Raw genomic sequence first — 19,555 nt, forward strand, 5'->3', positions numbered from 1 at the left:
GGAGGGCACTACTTGATATCGTTGGGCTAGAAGCCCTTTGGTACTTTGGTTATCTACTTCTTTTAATCAAAGTATTTGTAACCTATCATGTGTTTGTGAAAATGTATCTTTAGATCGAGGGTTGAAGTTTTGTTTGAGACGGCATGAAGTAGTGTACGGGTGTGTGTTTAGTCATTCTAAGAAAATAATCTATTTATTAAAATATCTATTTCGATTAATTGAAAACAACTCTAAAAATAGGCCCGCTACTGAGTATATGCTCTCGAAGAGGACTCCGCAACCAACAGGTCTCCGCAACAGCATTCACAACAACATGGTATTCAACCTTAGCACTGGACTGCATGGTCATGCAGAGGACCAAAATAAAAGGTTAATGCCAAAAAAATCATTATACCTCAAAGTAGACAGTTTCATAGTCAAGCATCTACCTCAATTGTATTAAAGTATGCAATAAGGTCTAGTGAGGAAGAAGCGTATATCTAACGCTCGTGATCAAAAGTGTACCATACATACCATTAAATACACATAAGAGTGCCAAAGTGGGCCTCATGATGATCATGCATAACCATAAAAAAACCATATTAGTCGAACGACATAAGTAAGATCCAATGTGATAAAGGCGAGGTACTGCAGAGCACATGCAATACTGCATAAATAGTGGGATCGACAATAAGAGGTCTAGTGTCATCGAGCTTCACCTCGGTGTTCGACATGGTATATGTATTTTTAATGCACTAGTTTTTTATTTATAATTCATAGTCTATCGCATTTAAACCATGACTTATATGCAGTGAACCTGATCGAGTATAGTATAGTTTGGATAACTAAAGGTGTCGAACTCGAGGGGAACGGTAGTGATTTAATATTAGAATTTTGGATTATAGGTTATACTAAAGAAAAGAAAGCAGTAAAAGTGGGTTTTTATTATTAAATGTCAAACAAATCGATAACTGACGAACTAGATAAATTGATTGGAAACGAATCACTTCGGGTATTTTGGTTTAGTCGGGATTACTTCTCAAAATCATGACTAAATTCGTTAATAGTGCAATGGATTTAATAGTGACTAGTTATCTTGATCGGATTTCCTAGAACTAATTATTAATGAACAACTCACACAATGATCATGTAATTTGTGAACACATAATTAATTTAATATATTCGGATTATGAATGATATGATCTAGTGATTTCTCATCAACGGTCATGACAATCAATCAAAGCATAGCATAGATATCTAATACTCTCTAACACAGCCAAAGTTACAGTTTAACATTACCTAACCCTAGGATTTAATCAACCTCTAGTCCTAACAGTTTAATGATCATAAACTAATTAAGATTTGTTTGTGATTTGTTATCATCAATATTATGTAAGTGTAATGGGATTACTTTGTTGAACAAAAGTGATCTTGATAAATATTAAACAAGTAAGGAAGGTGTGGACTACACACTTGTTTAAGTTTGATCAAGTTTTCAAAGTACGCTGTCATTTAGGGGTGAAGCCCCTAAACGAATGGGGGTCCGGCGGCAGCACCCCTGGGAGCGGGGTCCAAGGGGCAGAGCCCCTAGCTGGGGTCGAGCTATATTAAAAATACATCAGAAAATCATAATTTCAGAGAATTAACCATTGTTTGAACCTTATCCAAACTTCCGTTTTTATGACAGTTTTTATAGTTTTATGACAGTTTGAAACTGTCATATGACAGTTTTCAGACAAAGATCATAAAGTCGGTTTTGGTCTCATTTCTGGTACATACGAAACTATCATCAAAACATTCTAAATTTTTGTCTCTCTGATTCTTATTCGATTAAAGAATATTAGGAGTACCACCCAAATGTTTTAATCTAAAAGTGTTTTACACAATTCTCAGAATTCAAAGCCTTACTATACCCCATTTCGAACAAGATTCAAGTTAATGTAATAAGATTAATCCTCTTAACTACGCATAACTCAGCAATAGGCAAATCATAATTTTAACATAATAGATAATGATCAATCAAACACAATTAATAACCAAATTATTAAAATCCAAAATCAAATAAAGCAACACATAAAATCGAGTTTCATCTACTCCAAACAAAGGCAACAACTTTTAACACCTAAATTCAAAAAGTAAAAACACAAAGAGAAACAAATGGAATACTAATCATGGTAAGAACAACAAACCTAATGATTCATATCATGAATCAGCTCTCGAATCCTTCAGATCTTCGCTCCATCTCAGCTTAACGGCCCTCTGGCCGCCTTCTAGACCCTCAAAACGGCTTCTCAAGGGTTTATGTTTATAGGGAACAAAGTAGGGTTCAATATATGTCATTAGGGCTATTTTTTGGCTCTATTTATGGGTTTCAGGTCGTCATGTGGAGAAATAGTTGCTACGTCGTGGGAACTGTTTTCTTCGCGTCCACGAAATTTTCAGATTTGCCTCATCGTGGAAACGCTTTTCCACGGCGTGGGCACTAGGAATCAAAATTTTCTCAAAACACGATAGGTGTCCAGAATTTTCTCTAGTTTCCAGAACATTTTGAATCTCGTCAATCAGAGTTACGACTCATGAAATATGGTCAAAATACTTACGAGAGGTCAAGTTGTCCGGCAACATCCTTTTTGCGTCTTTTTAGCTCCTTTCTCTTCATTTTGCATTACAAGCTTCCATTTTACCTGTAATTGAACATTTCAAAGCATATTAAGTATCATATATCTTCAAATATAACATTTTTACTCAAATATATTAAGATAATGGCCTAAAATACATAGTTAAATAAGGTCATATCAAAATACCCCACACTATTTTTTTGCTTGTCCGCAAGCAAAACTAGATTCATTATGATTTCATTCTAATACCATACATCAAAACTTTGTTCACCAACATCACACAGAATAACCTAATTTGAGTTCACCAATTATGTTTCATCTCAATGCATATATTTGTGTCTAAATCCTAATTACTTCCCAAGCCTTAAATACTCACAATCCTCATAAACGTTCTCCACTTATTTTTAACAACATTCATTGTTGCATCCCTCCGAATACATCCTCAGAAAACTTTCTTAATCTCAAGGTAATTTTTTAAAATTCTCAAGCATACATATAGTAAAGTAACCTAGAAAGAAAAATTACATTTTTGACTACGAAGTTCTTGGCTTTTAGCAATTTGCCTTATTTTCTTCACTTTCTTCAAGATCTTCATAATTTGAACAACATTCATTTTATGCATCCTTCCGAATATATCCTTATAATTTTTCTTGACCTCAAAGTAATTTTTGGCTAAGCCCTCAAACATACATATGGAAAAATACTTCAGAAATAAAAATTACAATAACAACTTGGCAAATTGTCTTATTCTTGAGTCTTCAACTTTTGGATTTCTTGAACTTTTCTTCATATTTCTTGATCTTCATAGCTTTATAAATTCTTATTCTCTCAAACTTTGCAACTTTTTTTTTCTTTTCTCTATTTCTCTTTTTTTTCTTTTCACTTTTTTTCACTCAAAACTAAAAATCCTAAAAAATAAAAAACATATCCTTAAGCAAGGGAACTTAAATCAACCCTTATATTTAGAGGTATTAGTCTAATGTGCAATAACTACATAAGCTCTCTTGGATACATTTCTGGTACACAATGCTAAACATATTATGTCCTTCAAACTAAACAATAACGTGTTTTTGTTCCACGATTTCACTATGACAAGGAAGCCACAAATACACTATAACATATATTGGCTCAAATAAACATCGAAACTCGCATTAGGTTGTCCCACGCAACACTAGCAACCTAGGTCTCAACAAAACAATACAATAATTTTTAACTAGATTTAATTTTAGACCATTATTTCAAGTCTTTCTAAAAAATTTAATCCTAGTCAATTTTTCAACTTTTATCATCAGTAAGTGCATTCCTAAATTCAACCTCTTACCTCACACTTAGTTGATGCAATGTCCCCATTGCATAGTTAAACAATTAAAGAACATAAAAGTAAAAAGGATAAATTTGAACAGACTCCGTTAGAATAGTAGTAGCGAGATCAAATTCTTGAAAGTGTGTGGAAAGCTTGAATATCTTGATAATAACTGGAAACATGGTCTTCAGCAACTCATAAATATGCAGGATAAATGGAGCCAAGAACCATGCCCTTAAAAATGTGGGGCAACAAAACTTCAAAGTATGCACTTTAGCCCAGCCACGACGTGGGAAAGCAACGTCAAGTCGTGGTGTCAGGTAAGAAATCGTCATGATCGCGAAAAATAAGATCGCCACGTCGTGGCCTAGTGATGCCACATCGTGGGCACTAGACGATCAGCAAAATAGCGTTTGTCCAAGTATACTTCTGAAGTTGTGTTTTAGATCACTTCATGCATTGGATTCACAAGTCATAATCCTCCAAAATTTCAGATTTCTCCGAAAACTCTCAACACGCACCCCACACTTATGCAAAGTTGTTGCTCTCGGTTATACGTTTTACTCACATGGCTTTATATTCTCTCTTAAAAACTTACCCTCTATGCTGCACAACCAAAAATAAAACAAACTTCCTAGATAAATTCAGAAAACATCACAATCATTCGATTACAAACCTAAATAAAAACAAACCAAACCAAACAAATAAAAAGAAGTATTAAAACAAACAAAACACACCAAACATAAAAATAAAAATAAAAAGGATAAAAATCACTAATCATCATCCTCTCGGGCTCCACTCGATCCGGATCCAAAGTTGTGTGACGCCCATATCTCCTCCCAACTTGGAATATATGGAGTTTGTTGCGGAAAATTGGTGGCCGCTCGATATGGAAATGCGCATAAATCCCGTCAATTGCATGGTTTTGATAATGAACGGCCCCACGAATATTATCTAAATAATATCCAAAACTACTCTGAAATGGGTCGGTGGGTAGACCTCCAGCTGGTATGTCATGGAATTGTTATGGCTGGCCCTGCTCTCCTCGGCCTCGCACATTTCGTCGGCCCCTCTACCTTGGCTCCTCCACTTGCTCAAGGGGCTCTACCGGGTCATCCGTCGAAATAACATAAACACCTCTCACCAACTTCACTACGTGCATGTTCTCCAAAAAACTAATAGTGATGTTTTTCGCCCGAACACACGTCAATGTTGCAATCATGCCCAGAATTAACACGCCATATGACTTTTCCAAATGAGTCACAAAGTTTCCCCCAGTAAATGGACTTCCTGGTTGCGAAATTGTCGCACTTTCTCCAAGAAAACGGGCCAACATATAAGGTAAGTCACAAAAATGTCCAGCATAATAATGCTCCACAAATAGGTTCGTTTGCGGGACTTTATCTCCATGTTGCTTTTGGTTGATACTAAATGTGAGGATTCGGTGCATGAATCGCTAGATCGGAGATCTAATCTAGCTTTCTTGAGCAGATTTAGTAGCATAAGTCTTATAGGCAATTTGTTGCCAAAACTCCATATCTTTCCCCTCAAATTGAAAACCTTACTTAGTAACCTGATATAATGATGCACATTGTGGCGACATGACTTCATCTAGACTATATAAGCCCACCCGCCATGCAAACTCCGCCAGGCTACTTTCCCGATAATACCCACCAAGCCTAAATGTGATAGCTCTCAAGTACATCAATGTAACAGCCCGGAATTCCAAATATTGATATAATTATGATTTTGGGGTGTTTTAAGAGGGGACTCGGCGAGTTGGAGCCTAGACTCGCCGAGTAGGATCGCAGACCGGGTCGCGGGTTCGCGACTGGACTCGACGAGTCCAGATATGGACTCGGCGAGTCTGCGCTGTTTAGCGAAAACCCTAACCGTTCAGGTTTGGGACGTATAAGAGGCACTTATTGGCCGTCATTGTTCATTTTAGCCTTCTGAGAAGAACCCTAAATCGATTGGGTGCATCTGGAGCAAAGTTCAAGGGCCATTGTTGATCTTGGAAGTGTTGTTGTGCAAGGAAGAGAAGGGCTTGGCTAAAGGAACAGCAAGGGAGTCACGTTCTGAGGATTTGGGGACACAGAGGGCACATTATTCAGGTCAGAATTCGAGTTATGCTCTGCTATGTTGATGTGTTTATGGAATTAGGGTTTGTGGAACCCTTTTGTGATTAGATTGAATGCTACCCTAGTCCCCCAAACGATTGTAACTCTGTATTGGGACCTTTGGAGGTCCAGAACGTCCCATGCCTGTACATTTCGGGAATTGATGAAGGTTTTGGATTGGAATCCTTATGCCTTAGGTCAATATGTATGTTATGAATCATGGGGTGTATCATGAACACCAAAATGAGGACCTTACGTGATGGACCAGTCTAGGAAGGCCAGGCCTATGAATGGTCGGAGCAGTTCTGCCATTAGAAAGCAGTTTGAGCGGTTGCATGGCATGGACTCGCCGAGTCCAATGAACAGACTCGGCGAGTAGCTTGAAGATTTACTGGGACTCGTCGAGTTGTTCTTCAGACTCGGCGAGTTGATTCGGGGTGGCCCCGCGATTCTTCCAGGAGGAACTCGTCGAGTAAAACGGGGATACTCGACGTGTAGAAAGGGTGTCTTAAGGAATCGGCGAGTTAAGTCGCGGGTTAAGTGAAGCTCTGAGTATGGGGACTCGGCGAGTCATAGGGTTGACTCGGCGAGTAGGGTCAGTCAGGGGTTGACTTTGACCTTGTCTTTGACCAAGGATTTACCAGTGGTTCCAGGGGTATTTTGGTAATTGTTGTTATTGTTTGAGTTCAGTGCATTGGTGACTGTCCAGAGGTGGAGATCGTATCAGTGATCGGAGCAGCTTGAGCTATCTGTTCAGTCGGCAGTTTCGAGGTGAGTTATTCTCACTATATCGCTAGGGTTTATGGCACCAAGGCCGACCCTTTTTACCGGATGGAAATCTGGGTAGTTGTCATTATATGTTACAGGCCGGAAGGCATTACTATGTGGACCGGAAGGTCATGGCCTGGAAAGGCGTATGTATGCATTTAGTATGTTGACTGATTCATAGGGTAATGTTATGATAGTGACCGGCTAGACCGGTATCTTGTTAGAGTAATGCTATGATATGTAATCTGTTGATCGATTGTTGTCTATGAACTGCTATATGATTATTCGTTATGTTGTATATGCATTTTATGCTTATGGGCCGGAAGGCAATATATGTTATGGGCCGGAAGGCAATATGTTATGGGCCGGAAGGCGATTATGTTGTGTGATGGACCGGAAGGTCAGGGCCTTGAAAGGCGTATATGTGGTTGGTATTCTGGGGGTATCTCACTAAGCTTTCGGGCTTATAGTTGTGGTTTTATGTTTCAGGTTCTCAAGAGTCTGTGGCAAGGCAAGGGCGTGATCGTACCGTTCCACGCGTTGGTGTTTTATGATATGAACCTGGGAAATTACTCTGTTTAATAATGTATTGAAAACCTTTTTGCAATAATGTTAATAAAATGGGTGATTTTGAAAAGTTTTAATTGTTTTGAAATTCTGGGCGTCAGAATCAAATCCATAGTATTCGCCGCAAAGTTAACTATAGCGAACAATTCAACCGAAAGCTCCTTGTAAACCACTTCTTGAACTCCAAAAATGTTCCTCCACCCATTACAAACGAACGATATTCCATCACCCTCATAAATTTTATCCAAATATGGGTTTACTCAATCCATTATTCTTCGATGAGTCAACTGAACCCAATCAACAATAGGAGCAATCTCGATATTTCTTGTAAGTAACCATTCCAAGCGATTGTTAAACCTTTCCAAAATCTATTGTGGCATGTCTCATGGGAATTGGTAAAGAGGGTGCAAACTGGACACATCAACATTAGCTTTTCTATATCCTTTTTGTGACATCCCTGTAAATTAAAACAAAAAAAACCAACCCAAAACAGATCTCAACATATCAGTTCAAATAGAAAAACACAGAACCTGTATACCCAGTAGCCACGTTGTGGCGAGGAAAGGCCACGTCATGGCGTTCATATGACAACAAAGGTTCAACCGGGATTGATTCAAGGTAGCAATGGTCCAACAATGTGAAGGTTTTTCGTCCTAGGGCTATCTAAACTCAAAAATGAACATGCACCCAACAATTTCAAACCAAAAACAATAATTTTGAAAAATCTAACTCTAATCTTCAAATCAAGAACAACAGTAGTAAAATTAATAGATTAGGAAACAAGAATGCATACTTTTTGATGGGTTAAGTGGAACTGAGGAAGAAAATGGAGGAAAAAATCGAAATTCGAGTGTGGCGCTGTTGGGGGTATGCGCAGTCGTGAGTTTTAGAAAGTGAGATTTGGTTTTTGCTATTAAAAGTCAAACAGATCCGAACTGGTCCCCCTGCTAACCAGTCCCCTTGTTGGGCCACATCATGGTGTTTTAATGGGTCATGTCGTGGGATTCAGAGTTGCATAAATATTAGGTTTTTTTCTTAGCATCATGTCGTAGTTAAGCTCACCATGCCGTGGGGCTTTAATTTTCGCAAAAACTTAAAACTTTTATCCGAATTAAAATATTTTTATAAACAAAACTCAAAATTTCAACCCCACAGTTGAATGGAAAACAGGAAAGAATGATGAAAAGATCAAATATCCTAAAAATTAAAGCGAAAAGTAAAACACAAAGAAACGAAAAGAAAATGCAAACCAAGACAATCGAGTTGCCTCCCGATAAGCGCTTCTTTTTGGAGGAGTCATGAGCCGGACTCTTTCCCGCACTACGTTGTTGCGGGTGAGAGTGGGTTCTCCCTCTTCTCCTTCTGCTCTTTCCATCTTCTCTTATACACATAAACTCGCCTTATGTACGTCTTTTTCGAGTTCTCTTTCTTCTTTTGATTGGTGCTTTCATCATGTTTTCGTTTCACCTCTTTATTCTTTCTAGTAGATTCGTGTTCCCCTCATTTCCTTTTTCTTCCCTTGCTTCAACTTCCATCTTGACAATGATTGAATCATTTTTTCTTGTTTAATCTCTACCTCGCTCATCTCTTCTTCATCACTTGCTTCATCTACTTGAGCCTTGGGTGTAGTGAATGCAAATACTTCAAACGTCATAGGAATTGAAGCCTTCGGCTTGGAACACTTTATTTCTTCAATTTGAGGCTTCTCCAAAGCCTTCAACTCTTCTTCCATCAATTTCTCAATCTCATCTAGCTCGCTAAGATTTTCTTCTTCGAAATCATTCACCCTTAACACTTCATCTTTTGGCCTTACTTTTTGATACATTTCAAAAGTTATTCCTTCATCTTCTACGCGAAATTTAAGCTAAGAATCATGGATGTCAACAAGGGCTCTCGTGGTGCTCAAGAATGGTCTTCCCAAAATTATGGGAAGGTCTCCGTCTTCTTTCATGTCTAGAACCACAAAGGCAACCGTAAAAATAAATTTCCCCACATTCACCAACAAATCTTCAACAATTCCACGTAGGTGAGTGATTAAGTGATCCGTCATTCGAAGTGTTATCCTTGTGTTTTGTAGTTTTGGTAGATCGAGCTTCTTGTAAAAGGAATATGGCATGAGATGTATACTAGACCCCAAATCGGCTAAAGCATTTATTGAAGTGGAATTGCCAAATTCGCAAGGCAAAATTAATCGATTCGGATCTCCCATCTTAATTGCCAATCCATCAATGATTGCAGCATAATATAACTCATTTAGCATGATGGCTAAGAAAGATCCCAATAGGGCTGAGAGTGGTAGCATTCCCAAGAAAGTAATTAATTTCTCCCAAGAATGTCATGGAGAGCTCATGACTAAAGGATGACATAATATATTGGAGAAGTGTCATAAAGAAGGTCGTTAGCGGAATGTCATTAGCCTGTAGAAGAAAGTAAGACATAAAGGATCCCTAATGATATTTAAAAAGTTTGAGCTAGACCATATATATGTTGAAACATGATGCTCATGGTAAAATAAGCAAAACGCATAAATCATGCTTAAATTCCCATTTAAGGTTATATAGTGATCAACGTAGATGGAAGACATGTTCAGGAAATTGTGGATCATGGAAACCTAGAGATCAATGCATGTATACCATCCAATGAGGTTAAATGTGAACAAAAATAAAATCATTACATCAATCTAATGAATCAGACAATGATGGGCATTGGAAAGTTAAGTAAAATAGAAATAGTAGTTGGTTTTGATGACAAGGTTGAATGTATCAACATAGTAATTTGCAAGGAACAAGGACTTATATACCATTAGTGATGAGATTCGAGAACTTGTCGTTCACGACCTTCATATGTGTGTTGGATTCCACGTAGATGGCTGGGTTATGGGCAAAGTTGGGTGAGAGAAGATACCAATAAAATATATAGGTGGAGGACGAAAAAAATGTAAGTAAAATATAAGATAGTGTATAGGAGGCAGGTCATGGCTAGCTTTGTCTAGTCTGGTAACGTGCATAGATTGTGTGGTGGACCAAGATACAAGTGCCCAAGAGGCATGGGCAATAAAGGTCATTGATGTTATTTCTTCGCCTATTATGGTGCTTGTTAACTTTCGTTTAGTGTTTAAGAATGGCAACAACCACCACAAATGTGATGGATGTTGCCTCAATTTTTCCCATCTTGTTTGTGGTTTTTATAGGAACCTTTCATGTTTAGAACCATGAGAGAGGATGAATGGTCGTACTATTGGGAAGAATGTGGTTTAGGAAATTTTATGCTCAAGAAGGAGCATGGAGAGAGCTTCAAGGAACGTTGGAATTGGAGACCATTATTGGATAAGGCTTGTAATATAATCATACTTAGGAGACAAGCCATTAATCATTTGGGTGACAATATTCTTCTTGGGACTATAGAATTAATATCATCCAAGTGTTTTGTAATTGTTTTGATGTGTGTACGGTATGTGGTGATGGACGAATCACAAATGGTGATGTTGTGCAACTTATTTTTGAGTTTGATGGCTTTAGCATCTTTGTTGTCACGAAAACGGGTTTCTCAATTTCTCCATGCTAATTGAGTCATTGTGTTTTACTTGATAATCATATAAATTAGATGTTGACAAATCATGTCATAAATCAATAGTTTCATTATGGAATCGATCTTGATCCATTTTAGATCATTAGATTTTGTTGCACAATCATTCTTGGAGACATTGATGTAATCAAGAACACCAAAACCAATACAATAGGTTTCAAGTTCTTGTCATAATAGACTTATAGTAGACCTAGCTAGCTATATGCATCATATATATATACATCAATAAAATATTCTACAAGATTGTTCCATAATACTCCCCGTAAACCATCGTATATGTAACTAAAGACACTCTTGGTACGTCGTCAGGAAAAGTTAATGAACATAGAGAATCATGGTGGTGGAGCGAGGAGGTTCGGGATAAAGGTAGGGTTAAACATGTTAACTTAAGGGATTTTTATAGTGTAGTGGAGATGAAGAAATAGGCAATCGAAAAGAAAGACACGATGACACTGCTAACTATGAGTCAAGGAAAATAAAGGACATGGCATAGGAAGAGATATATAAGAGATTAGACATTAAATAATAGGAAATGGAATCAACAAGCTTGTTGAAGACATTTCAAGTAAACAAAAGTACATAAAACATTGTTATTATTTCTAAAGAAAACTACATAAACAGGTCGGTCAAAGTAATTACCAAAACACCACCAATAATCTCAAGTTTTGAGTGATTTCGTCCAAAGATTACTTGTTTCCTAGTTCTTAATGTTTGTGTGTATGTAACGATTTATGTTCGTTCTTTATGTACATATTTTTTTCAGATATGTTAACACTTTTGAACACTATAAATAACTATTTGTAGAAAACAAAGATGTATGTACAATATGAATAAATAAACATGTCCATAGACTAATTGATGCATACATCATAGAAGACAAATATGTACGTACAACATAAATTAATAAACACCATTCCATGAATGTGACCATTCTTCGTGGCTAAGGTACAAACAAACACACTCTAGTCCACATAGACAATAATTCCACCATTTGTTTTATATGCAATCTCAATCTTTACCCTAATTAAATGAAAGATGTTAACTCTTAGAATTCCAACAGTCACAAGTCAAAATCAAGAACCAAAAAAAACACCTATCAAATTCCCATCATAACACGAACGATTTTATAGCAAATTCCCATCATACTATATAGTAAATCAGAAGCAATATTTTGGAATAGAAACATATACATAAACTCCATAAACAAAAAACCAAAAACGTTGTCATCTTCTACAAAGCTTAAAGCACTCAAAAATAAAAATAAAAAAATACAAAAACCCTGACCACAGCATCAAACCTAACCTTATATTCTCACAAACACAAAATTCCAAACACTCCCACTCTTTTCCTCTTTGTCCTCTTGTTTTCACTCCCTCACCCTTTCTTTCCTTCAAAAAGTCCTTTTGCCTTCACCCTTCTTTTTTCCCCTTGGATCTTGTGCTCCATTAGCCGATTCTATACCCCAATGACGTCATCAAGAATCCACAAAGGGAGGCTCACTCTCCAAAACAAATATTATTATAAACTAAAAAACACACCCCCACATTATATATATAACACTCACAAAGAAAACCATCAATAGGTTCAACAGAAAAAATTAACAAATATCCCACAAACTAAAAACATTAGTGATAGTTCTTCATCCCATGGGAAGGCAAGGCGGCAAGTTGATGGCGGCAGGTGGCGGTGGTGGAGGTGGTGGTGGTGCTTCTTCTATAGCTCTACTGCAAGAAAGATTCCGGCAGCTTGAGAGAATGAGAGAGAAGAGGGAAGAGATGGAGATTTTAAAGTTGTTTCCTGAAGGTCAAGGTCAAAGTCAAAGTCAAAGTCAAACTAACCGTTATGAGCCACCACCGGTTAGGTCATCGGTGCAGCCTAGACTCTGTTTTCAAGATTCTCTTTCTCTTGGACTCAATATATACACCAAGCAAACAGAACCTCAAAAACCTGCAAAAAAACAACCTTTTATCGAGTTTTTATCATCAAAACATGAAGTAGACACATCCCTTCATCTCTAGTTTTTTTTCTTTTTTTGGGTTATATTTTTGCTTCTTTTGAGTTAGATTTTAGTGTAACTTATAGGAGGGGGAATAAGATATAATAAGTGAAAGATGATGATGATGATGATACCTTGATGATGATGATGGTCATTGGTTGTTGTTAATGGTGGTGGTTTGGGGTGTTTCTTGATAAAATGTTTCATCATCACCACTTCCTGAGCTTTCGTAATTTTTCCAATTTTTTTTCCAAAATCTTGGAATGATTCGAGCTGCTTCCTTGATTTCTTTTGCTGAATGATTGTTTATTCTTTCAAATCTTACTGTATTTACTTTTCTACAATTTCCTGCCAATATCTGCAAATAAAATATTTAATCAAATCATATATTGTTTTTATATGAGTTTTAGGGTTTTGTATTTGCCTTTTAATGTTTTAATTGTTTCCTTATTGCATTAGACATCTTATGGATATCAATAGGATGCTTGTAGTTGTGAGGTTTTTTAATGTCTCTTAATCTCATAAAAGACCTTATATTAAGTGTTTTGTCCAGATTAAACCTTAATTTTATTTTTTTCCCTGAAAAATACCTTGTATTTTTTTCATTTTTTCTGATCTGGCCCTTTTAGTCGTTTTTTTTTCCGAAAAAAAAAAAAAAAAGGTTTTATGCAGAAAAATATCATTATTTTGGGAAAAAATTTAATAAAGTCTTAAATCTTTTTTTTAACAGAAAAGTCTGGTTATTTAACATTTTGCCCAAATTAACGAAAAACTCATTTTTTTTATTTTAACAGGAAATGACAGATTATGTGATTATTTCCCAAAATAATGAGACTTTTCTGTTCAAAAAAAAAAGATTTAGGACTTTATCAAAAAATTTCCCAATATAATGGGACTTTTCTGGACAAAACTCCCAAAAAAACTTGTAAAATGTGTTGGAAAAAGATAAAAAAGTTGAGATTTTTTTCAAAAACAATCAGAAGGATTGAGGGGTTTTTTCAGAGAAAAAGACAAAGTTGAGGGTTTTTTTCGGAAAAATGAAAAAAATACAATGTCTTTTTCAGGAAAAAAAAGATTGAGGTTTAATCCGGAAAAAAAAAACACACACACACACAAAATATAAGGTCTTTTATGAGATTAACCCTTATCTTTAGAGATTAAAATTACCTCAAGCTTGAATGTTTGGGATTTTTCTTTCTGATCTTCATTCTTATTTTCTTGTTTACTCTCATCATCTTCTTCTTCATTTGCTTTTTTAAGAATTACTTTAACACTTTCACCTGTTCTTGGTATATATCCAAATGCTTCACATATAAACCCTGAAACTGTCTCATATTGATGATCCTGCATGTAAAAAAAAAAAAAAAAAAAAAAAAAAAAAAAAAAAAAAACTCCATCTTTTAATGGAAAATATATAATCAAGATTGACAAAAACATAGTAAAAAAAAAACACATACCTCTGGCAAAATAATATCTAAATCTTCACAAAGTTGATCAATTGATGTATTTGCATCAACATCAAAGACTCCATCCCCTCTCTTCACAATATTCCCAGTTTTTCTATCAATTTCCTCCTGTAAAGTGTAATCCAAAAACATTTTATAACAAATGTTTACTAAATTTATAAAGTTTATAAATTTCAATTCCAACTACCTTTGAGTCATTCTCATCGAAGATTTCACCAACAATTTCTTCAACAACATCCTCAAGGGTTACGATCTGCTCATCAAGAAACAAAAGGGAAAAATTAGTTTTTAGATTTAAATATTTAAGAAAATGTTAATTAATAAAACATCAAGAAGAACATGAACATGAACATACTCCAACTGTTCCTCCATATTCATTAAGAACAACTGCCATGTGGACCTTCCGGATGCGAAATTCCCTAAGAAGATTCCAAACCAACATTGAATCTGCAAAAAGGTTATATGACTTATGATTCATGTTTAAGGTTTATAAAAATAAAAAATTGCCCCTATATATATATCATATGCTTGATTGTAATAAATTTGCACTCATTTTAAAGATTATCCAAAATGGGCGGGTTGGGGAACGGGTCAAACGGGTAATTTTGTATGGGTTGGGTCAAGATTGGATTGACCGGTAAAACTTTTTGTTCAAATCTTTCATAAATTAACTTTTTTTTAAATATGATTACAAAAAGGTCAACCACAAAACTGACCAAAATAGAAGGTGCATATTAACAAGGGTTAATCTCAAAAAAAGAACTTATATTTTATGTTTTTTTCCGGATTAAACCTTAAATTTATTTTTTGCCTGAAAAAGACCTTGTATTTTTTCATTTTTTCTGAAAAAGCCCTCAACTTTGTATTTCTTTTTTCCGGGAAAAAAAAAAAAAAAAACACTTCTAAATGCTTCCAAATAAACCCTCAACTTTTTTTGTTTTTATCGAAAAAACCCTCGCATTTGTCAAATTTTTTTGCAAAAAATGACTAAAAGGGCCAAATCGGAAAAAAAAAATGAAAAAATACAAGGTCTTTTTCAGACAAAAAATAAATTTGAGGTTTAACCCGGAAAAAACACAAAATATAAGGGCTTTTTTGAGATTAAATCTATTAACAAATAACAAAAGGACATGTTTCACAAAATGAATTATGCTAAATGCAAAATAATTATAATAAAGAGTAATCTAACTCCCCAACTAAATTAGGAGTTTTTATGCATCAAAAACACAATTTGGGTAAATTTCAACATAACTAACCAATTTCTTTTTTCTCCAAGTTTTATAATTTTACAAATCTATGAATATATACAATCTTACCAGGGACAAAATAAGCAGGCTTATGAGCAATCTCTCCCACCATAGCAGTTTCCAGCATATCTCCCTTCACATATTTCATGATAAATCATATGATCTCAATAAATAAAAACAACATAAAATAAAATAATTCAAAATCAACTTACTTTCTGAACAAGATCCAACAAATCCATTGCATACGCCACACCCACAATGTTATCAATTCGTTGCTCAAATACAGGCACCCTATGAGTCCAATTATTCAACACTTGTTAATTATTTTTAAATTAAAAAAAAAAACATTACTTTTTTTAAAACCAATTGTTTTAAATTTTACCTAGAGTATTGATGAGTCACCCATAATTGATGAAAATCAACTAATGTTGCTCCAGAATCAACTGCAACTACATCTATAAGAGGAGTCATAACCTCTTTCACATGAGTATCTTTTATCTCCAACACATTCTCAATCATATCCTGTATTAAATAAAATTTTGAATTTAAATATTATTCTCCTATAAAAAAAATGAAAACTTGACATAGATTATAAATTTATAATCATGATAATATGATATGGATACTTGTTCTTCTTCCTCAATGGCCCCACTCAACTCAGCAACCCTCAACATCAACTTGAGTTCATCTTCTGTCACAGATGGCTCACTAAAGCAAAATTTAATCATAAATTATCAAAAAGATAAATGAAATTTAAAGTATTTAGTATTTACATTGTGAAAGAAATGTCAAATGGCTAACCTTTTCCCTTTTAAACCAAGAATTTTAAGCATTCCCATTGAAAGAAAAGTTACAACTCTTCCAACTGGATATAAAACAATTGAGAGCCATGCAACTGGACGAACCTATGTATTATTTTAGACATTAATTAATTTGAAATAATATTAAAAATGTAATTTTTTTTATTAGAAAATAGTCAAAATACAAATAAATTTACTTACCACAGCCCTAGCAACAGCAGTAGCATTATGAACAGCTATACTTTTGGGTGTGATTTCAGTGAGAAGTAATACAACAACCTGAAATTAAATTAACAACCAAATCATTTAGGTTTTTTAGGATGAAATTTTGTTGTATTGATTTAAAAATTAGGTTTTGGATACATACAGTCATGACACCAGTTGCTGCACTAACACCAGCTTCACCAAACACTGTTGTTGCTGCTTCTGTAAAAAGTGCAGTAGCTCCAATGTTGACTACACTGGAAACAAGATTATAATTGTTAATAACAAGATTTAAGTGGAAACGAAAAGAAATTGTAAGGCTTACGTTGTGCCAATGAGAATGGTGGTGAGGAATCGTGTGATATCGGTACGAAGGAGCTTGAAGACGCCATTTTCATCTTCTTTTTCAGCTAACTCTCTCACCTGTAAACAATGCACCATATTGAGGGACCACTATATCGATGTAGGTAATCAAACACGGGATAGATACCTTCCAAGGGGAAAGAGTGGTGATCGAAGTCTCGGCCATGGAGAAGAAGGCAGATAAGCCCAAAAGTGCGGCTAAAATCAAACCTTGTTCTCTGAAAACTCGGAAAATCTGTGAAATTTTGGGCCCATTCCAGAAGCCTTGCGTATGAACAACGCCCGTCTGTGCCAAAACCCCTAAATCGCTACCAGGATCAAATGCGAGAGCTCTTTGGCATCGAATTACCCCCAAAACCAACAGACCGAGAAGAAATCCGCATCTCAATAAACCCCCAAACTTCTCAAAACCCTCTTTTCTTGACGAATCTTTGGTAGATTCTTCGGGTACAATTTCTCTGGTTATGGGATTCTTTGGGTATACTTTGGCATCGAAGAAACTAGAGGTTCGTGAAATCTGAAGCTTGTGTTTCCATAATGGTTTTGTATTGACATGGTATCGAAAGGGGGCAAAAGGCTCCGGGATTCGTGAAGAGTGTAAAGGGCGACGATGGATGAATGGTGATGTTCTCAGAAGTGTTGAATTCATAGTTGTGTGTGTGTTTGGTGGTGAAAGAAAATACAAAATTTGCATGAAAATATGAATTTGTGTTGCGTTCTTGAAGGATTCAGTGAAGGGTTTTTTTTAAGGGGTTTAGGATCGCTGACGATGGAAAAGCGGTAGAGATTGGTGTTCATGGATGCCCCACGGATACCCCATGATATCGTCATATGTGAAATAGATTGCATCCATTTAATTTTGTAAATGGCTCCAAGAAATGATATTTGTGTCAATGATTTATAATGAGTATATTCTATGAATCAACTATTATTTGCATCTGGCTATGATTTTCATAAATAAATAAATAAATAAAGAAACGTACCTCTCTTGAGTTGTTCTTCACTTGATTGAGAACAACAAATTGAAGCAAATTTTGGTAAAATCATAGCTAAATATTCAATAATCATGTAAGGATTCAAAAATTGTATTGGTGATTATTAATTAAGATAATTACGGGATATGATTAAAGATGATCAACCACACAATAAGATAAAATGTCTAAACTACTTCACTTTTTTTAATTAAATTAGATAGACCATTCGTTTATACACTCATTTACTGTCACATCAATCTCGACCCTCCAATCCTAACGCTTTAGGTGTACTAATGTCGGGTGTATGGTGTCTATGTTGTTGGCGTTATAACGTCCAACAACACCTCCACCTTGTGTGTCATGGTGGGTTATGGTCAGTGCAACGGATTCCAATGCGATTCTCTTCTTTCTTTCTTATTCTTTAGTTTTTGTCTCTTCTTTATTCTACTTCTTTACGAAGTGGTGAAGGTGAACATTACCCCAGCAGGAACGTGGTATGAGATGATTTTGCAGTGGCGTTGAGCGGTTGAAATTGATTTTGTGAGGCGTTTAGGTACACCTCAAAGCCTAATGGTTCATAAAGAGTTCTTGGATTCTCGATAACTAAGTGTGTTCTCGTAAGAACAAAAGTATATATATATTGTTTGATGGATCATAATTGAATTTTTGTCATTATATTTTATTTACAAACCATTTCAAATATTATTATGTATATAATTGTGGATAATTTTTTATGGTAGATGTTTTAAATTAACAATATTTGTTGTGTATTTTATTTGTATTTAGTAAATTAATATTGTATTTATTTTTATAAACAAATGATACGAGATGAAAGGTGACTAGGGATGTTATTCGGTAGGTTACATATGTTATATGTTTTGTTCTATTCGGTTTAATCAGTTGTTATATGTGATTTAAGCATTTGGAACATTCGGATTGAGCATTTGAGTTCAATGGAGCACTTGGGGCTCATAGAACATGTAACAAAGGAACAGATCATCTGAGAAGAAAATGGATCATCTTACAAAGGAACGTATCTTCTAAAAGGGGTATCGAGCACCTAAGAGTGAAATGGAGCACCTTGGTGCATGGATGTGTCATCCATGCTCAAGGTGCGTCACTCTAAGCGTAGATATGCCACTCTTGAAGCATGGTGCGTCATTTAAATGGGTGATGTGCCATTGGCAATCCATATGCACCACTTGAGAATAATATACACTACTTTGGAAGGAGGATACACCACTTAGAAGCCTCATGCGTCATTTGTGGGGGAGATGTGTCATACTTGAAAGAGATACGCCAACCCTTGCACAAGAAGTGCAATCTTGGTGTAAGGTGCGCTATTTGGTTCCCTGATGAGCCATGATATCCCTTGATGAGCCACGTATGTTATGAAAGTCCTTTTTTATGCTTAAGATTGTTCAAGGATGCCCAAGAGTTGAAGAAGCTCAAAGAAAATTACCATGATGCGCCACTATGATGGATGATGCGCCACTAGTGTTCATGATGTGCCACATGTGCATCATGATGTTCCATTGTGTCTCATGGGGCTACATCATGTGCGT

The 19,555-nt window shown here is 35.6% G+C and overlaps 2 protein-coding genes across 4 annotated transcripts; both read right to left on the bottom strand.

Moving 5' to 3' along the window:
* Positions 1–9,219: 9,219 nt before the first annotated feature.
* LOC111892760 (uncharacterized) lies at positions 9,220–9,615 on the bottom strand. Its single transcript, XM_023888817.1, has one exon. It carries the CDS (start codon positions 9,613–9,615, stop codon positions 9,220–9,222), a length of 396 nt encoding a protein of 131 aa, XP_023744585.1.
* A 2,426-nt stretch (positions 9,616–12,041) lies between these two features.
* On the bottom strand, positions 12,042–17,861 carry LOC111892751 (putative DUF21 domain-containing protein At3g13070, chloroplastic). 3 transcript variants are annotated; one of them, XR_002850659.3, is made up of 16 exons: positions 17,144–17,861; positions 16,979–17,076; positions 16,817–16,910; positions 16,651–16,728; positions 16,451–16,554; positions 16,276–16,357; positions 16,032–16,171; positions 15,862–15,940; positions 15,719–15,782; positions 14,758–14,849; positions 14,590–14,655; positions 14,394–14,510; positions 14,104–14,280; positions 13,071–13,294; positions 12,779–12,887; positions 12,042–12,661 (listed from the first exon to the last, which is right to left on the bottom strand). XR_002850659.3 is itself a non-coding variant. In XM_023888804.3 (15 exons), exons 1-14 carry the CDS (start codon positions 17,708–17,710, stop codon positions 13,088–13,090), a joined length of 1,965 nt encoding a protein of 654 aa, XP_023744572.1. In that variant the 5' UTR covers positions 17,711–17,861; the 3' UTR covers positions 12,042–12,887; positions 13,071–13,087. The 3 variants fall into 3 exon arrangements, 1 of the variants encoding a protein (XP_023744572.1); XR_002850657.3 differs by having other exon boundaries at positions 12,042–12,664; positions 17,144–17,860; XM_023888804.3 differs by having other exon boundaries at positions 12,042–12,887.
* Positions 17,862–19,555: the final 1,694 nt, after the last annotated feature.

The sequence above is a fragment of the Lactuca sativa genome, chromosome 7 (assembly GCF_002870075.4).
Source record: "Lactuca sativa cultivar Salinas chromosome 7, Lsat_Salinas_v11, whole genome shotgun sequence".
NCBI classification, from domain to species: Eukaryota; Viridiplantae; Streptophyta; class Magnoliopsida; order Asterales; family Asteraceae; genus Lactuca; species Lactuca sativa.